A 4,719-nucleotide genomic window follows, 5' to 3' on the forward strand; every position below is an offset into this window, starting at 1 on the left:
GAGTATAACATTATAACATGATATAAAACTCAAAAAAGTTGATTTTACATGATATTGCCCCTTTAATATTTTTTCTTTGTTTTGAATTTCAGATCCTCCTTCAATGGTTGTTCTTAAAACATTTGACACACTGTTCAACTCAGTGCATCTTTCAAGTACTTTTTTCTGTATAATTTTGTTTAAAGACTCTGATGTGTGAATCACTCAGACATGAGGCTAATAAACTCAAAGGATGAACMAGTGTGGTGTGAATACATAACGGACAACTTGATAGAAAAACAATTTGAAAGTGGATCTTTAGGACCTGTCTTACCTTCAGCCTGTCATGCTCACTTTCTTCCTCATGCCTTTAGTTGTATCTTTAAAACATATCAAAGATACCACAGTTTTGCACATAAAATATTRTTTTAGCTCCAACAAGGTGCTTTCCAAAGAGCTGTTAGCTGAGAACTTGTAGATTGTCAACTGAAGGACATTGCATCTCTGAGGTATTTTCAATATTTTTTTTCTCCTGTAAGACTTGCAGATATTGTTCATGTGGGAGACGGTTCTTTTTAGTTTTGACACTTCTTTTGTGAAAAGCGTGTCCACTTTCATTATTTTTTTAAAGCAAGTACAAGACAATATCCTGTCACAGTCAGTTACAAGGACTGAAAAAAACAGAAAAGAAGTCAAAGTCCAAAGAAAACACATCCAGAAAGCCTGGAGCACTAAAMGAAAATTATAGGAACAGCTTGTGAGGAAAATATGAATATAATACACTCTGTAGTAGTGTTCAGTATAATTTTCATATCCTTTTGGAAAATGTTCAAAATTGGAAGCCTTAAAAATGCGCATAATACCCAATCCAGTTTTCAGTTAAAAATGTTAAAAATCCATGTCATCCTCACCCTGTGTCTGTGGCCCTGTGACTATCAAAACAAAATGGCTTCTAACTCCCTGTGCTGCTTTAAACTTATGTGTCCTCAGCAAACCATGATATAAAATAGAACACCCTGGTCACATCCTTGAGGGCGGCACCTCTTACGTCAACCCTGAAATATCGAGATCTAAACATTATTGTTACGCTGCTGAAGGGAGCGCATATTAAAAGAGACATGTTTATCCTATTACASTTTAAAGTAAATAACTGTAACCAATCTCAAATTATAAAATACAAGACTGTATSTACCCCTCTGCAGAATCGCCACCTTAATGTGGTAGAGGGKTTTGAGTACCCCCATGATCATGGGAGCAATGTTGTCTGTGGCCTCTGATAGGGTCTTCAATGGCAAACAAGCCTCAGGGCAGTGGTCATATTAAGAGCAATTTAAAAGCCCTTGGTGAAATGGAACAGCAGCCACATCATAAAACCTTGCCCGGAAAAAATAAGCCCTGGCACCACCCTGGAGCCGATGTCTCGGGAGGGGGAGCTCACCAGCGAGGTGGTTGATCCTTGGCTCCTGAAGTCCGGCTGAAAGGACAACAGGAGGCCACCTCCACATGGACCCATGACCTACGGGAAGGACCATCAAGGTTGGGTGCAATTCAGGCCAGCCAGCAGGTGAGGTAGAGTACCTGCTTGTGCTGATTCTTGGCGGCATAAACTAGCGTATGAYGTGGTTCTGCTGGCGTCTTCAGGCCAAGATCTTCAGTGGGTACCGGGGCGTTTCACAAAGTGAAGTGAAGCGGTTGGGATGAGAGTCAGTTCCTCTAAGTCTGAGGCCAYGGTTCCTGATAGGAAAAAGGTGGAATGCCCCCTCYTTTGTCGTGGGAGAGTCTCTGCTTTGCCTCAAGTGGAGGAGTTCAAGTRTCTGTGTGTCTTGTTCACGAGTGATGGTAGGATGGAGYGGGAGAGGTTCTTCCAAAACTGTAGAAATCACCATCAAATCTATTTTGACCAGCCATATCCCAACCTTCTAGTAAATATGTGAAGCCCACAATCTGCAGCATCTGGAAGATTTCAGCCAGCATGGTGTTTGCAACTAGGCTGCATGCACCGATTTCCCGCAGCATTAAAGGGGCAATATTATGTGTTTCTCAGGCATGAGGAAGCTTGGATTAAAGACACGTCCCAGGGACGTTTCTGGTACCAAAAGGCGTTTCTGGTCCCCACCTGTCGTTTTGCTCCTCAGCATGGCTGCCTAAAAACACTGCAGGATTTCTCAAACATGCATGAATGAGTCAAAGCAAGGCTTTGGGCATGTTTTTTTATGAGAGTATAACAGTATAACATGATATGCAAGTCAAAAAAGTTGATTTTTACATGATATTGCCTCTTTAAAAGACACCATATAGTTTTCTCTGTTTGTTCACACTGCTACTCGTTTAGAAGTAGCTGCAGGAGTTTGCATTGACTGTGGRGGCATCCTCTTCCCTCAGGCTGTAAAACATCTCAGCACCACTGAAACTGCGTCTCATAATTAAACACCAAGCTTGGGTACAGCGCAGTGCGCTTATTCCAATTTTATTTAGCATAATGTGCTTTTAAATTTACATCTAGTCCCGTTTTCACTGTGTGCACATCTGCCCACATAGTTTGATTAGTGACGAGGATGACTGTGTGTTTTTTTGTTATCTTTCTATTCACTGTGAGTGAAAATAATTGCAACTCATCATTCTTAACCTTTTCATTGAGAAGCAGTGTTCCCTTTGATRTTGCTTGAAATCTCTGAGCAGAACTTTTGTTCTACTTTAGTTCAAACCAACTAACGCAACAGCAGATTTTGTGCCTTTTGTTGCACTCAAACATGGAAAAGTAATTAAAAAGATAAGATTTCCGTGTAGTGCMGAGTAGCTTTTCTGAGGGGGCATTAGTTTCAGGAAGCGAGCACTGATGACAAAAAGGCTTTGACGAGGAGAAAATGGCAGTGTCGCCAACGTTGGCTGCTGGCCAGTTTCACATGCCTCTGAGTGTCCTGAGGGTTATTGCTGCTTTTGGGKGTTTCTTCTCAAAGACTTTCTGATGTGGCATTGTAAAATCTATGTGAAGCATCTTTGTCATGACTGAAATGCCAGTGGGAAGTGCCCTTGCAGCATACATAAGCAACCCAATGTGTTTAAAATGCAGCTTGTTCCAGTAGTACGAAGATGAATAAAGGAATAACATCCACCTAAAGTAATTTCACAATCGATTGTATCCTCTATTGCTGCTTTGGAAATCTTACAAACGTTAGCTTTATTAGTTTTAAATAAATTTCCGTAAGCTTTTTTTTCTGTTTAGCTTAGCACAAAACAAAACAACAAAAATTTGAATAAAAGCTCAACTCACCTGTACTGGAGCTGTTCCACCGGCTAAAGGTTTACTTCAAASAGTGCTGTTTTTCCTCAGACAAAAAAAAAAATCCCTGTGATGGGCTACTAAAAGCTCATTAGATACTTTGAGATCCTAAACATGCACAATCCCAATAGCAACCTTTTTGTTTCGGTTATGTTTTTGTGTCATTTTCCCCCATTCATAAAATCTTGTTTGGTTTTAGCTAAGACCCTTTCACTGAGGGGGAGATTTGACTTTACCCCTGGTGTAATTGTAATGGATAAAACTTGACAACATTACTTAGAGCAGCAAAAATCACACTCAAAACAAGYGTGGTTGCACAAAAAAAGTTGTGAATATTTCTGAATTGCTGTTAGTGTCTTRGAACTAAGGGATGAGTAATTTGCTAATGTGATAAAAGTGAGATGTTGCCAGGTTTCTTTTTTTTTTTTTGAATGTTGTCAGACAAGACACCACTTCTGAAATGCAGCAGAGACAAACTGCAGTGCTGAGATGTTAATGATCCTAAACCCTGTTAGTTTTATGTTYCTTAAAAGACAGTCTCTCTTTATGACCAAGAATAACTGAGGGRCATTATTAAAATCATTCATTAGCGGTGTCTTAAATTGGAAAAAATATATATTTAGTGCCTTTTTGCTGCTCCACAGATATTTATCATCCATTTTGTCTTAGGAGGTCATGTTCCTTTTCATTTTTTAAATTATTWATTTTATATACAAACTTCTTTTTCATGAAGTAAATTTATTGAAGCTTTCTATTGCTCTGACACGTACCTGGTTTAAAGTTGGAATAATTCTTCCCTCCTGTTATCTCATGTATTGCACCTTTTGATAGTCGTGAATATTAAGTTGGTTCCATCTTTCTGTCTTTCATACAGTTTTACTAAACAGTTACACTAATAAAACAAGTAATTTATCTGAAGTGGTGCCTGATTATGCCATCTTGGCTCAGGGAAAAGGTGAATTAGTGTTGTATGTAGTTGACAGAGCATCAAAGGGATTCATCTTGACACCTGTGTCATCTACAGTCTTGTCCTGGAGGACAGTAAGATGCTGCACACATAAATATCTCTAGGCTAGAAGGTGTTCCGAATGTTGAATTAGTTGATTAGTTTGCAATAATGTCTCTCCTTTGAGGTTCAGATGGATTAAGTAATTGATGACTCAATCTTTTCATTTCCTTCTAGGACTGGGTAAAAATGAAAGTTCCCATCCCTCTCCTGATCTTGCTACATGCTTTCGTGGTCCATTGCCTGAAAGTTGTGTCTAAGAGAGGTTCAGGTAAGTTTTGTTTCTCCTTTTTTCCTTCTTAGTAAYGAACTAAAATACAAATCTACTCTGCATCCAATAAACAAACCTACATTAGCAGTTGCTGCAGTTTGTAGAGACCCCAAATGACAACTGAGGAAAAATACCACCATCCTTCATTAGCTCTCTCTCTCTCTCTCTCTCTCTCTCTCTCTC

General features: G+C 39.3%; 1 protein-coding gene across 2 annotated transcripts in view; it reads left to right on the plus strand.

The window, feature by feature from the left end:
* LOC106521336 (interleukin-1 receptor accessory protein-like 1) overlaps positions 1–4,719 on the plus strand; it is a 362,538-nt gene that overhangs the window by 19,540 nt on the left and 338,279 nt on the right. For both annotated transcript variants that reach the window (XM_014013871.1, XM_014013872.1), the window contains exon 2: positions 4,443–4,536. In XM_014013871.1, the coding sequence (XP_013869325.1) occupies positions 4,455–4,536 (82 nt within the window). In that variant the 5' untranslated portion in view covers positions 4,443–4,454. The remainder of the gene's footprint in view (positions 1–4,442; positions 4,537–4,719) is intronic.

The sequence above is a fragment of the Austrofundulus limnaeus genome, unplaced genomic scaffold (assembly GCF_001266775.1).
Source record: "Austrofundulus limnaeus strain Quisiro unplaced genomic scaffold, Austrofundulus_limnaeus-1.0 Scaffold107, whole genome shotgun sequence".
In the NCBI taxonomy this organism is placed as follows: domain Eukaryota; kingdom Metazoa; phylum Chordata; class Actinopteri; order Cyprinodontiformes; family Rivulidae; genus Austrofundulus; species Austrofundulus limnaeus.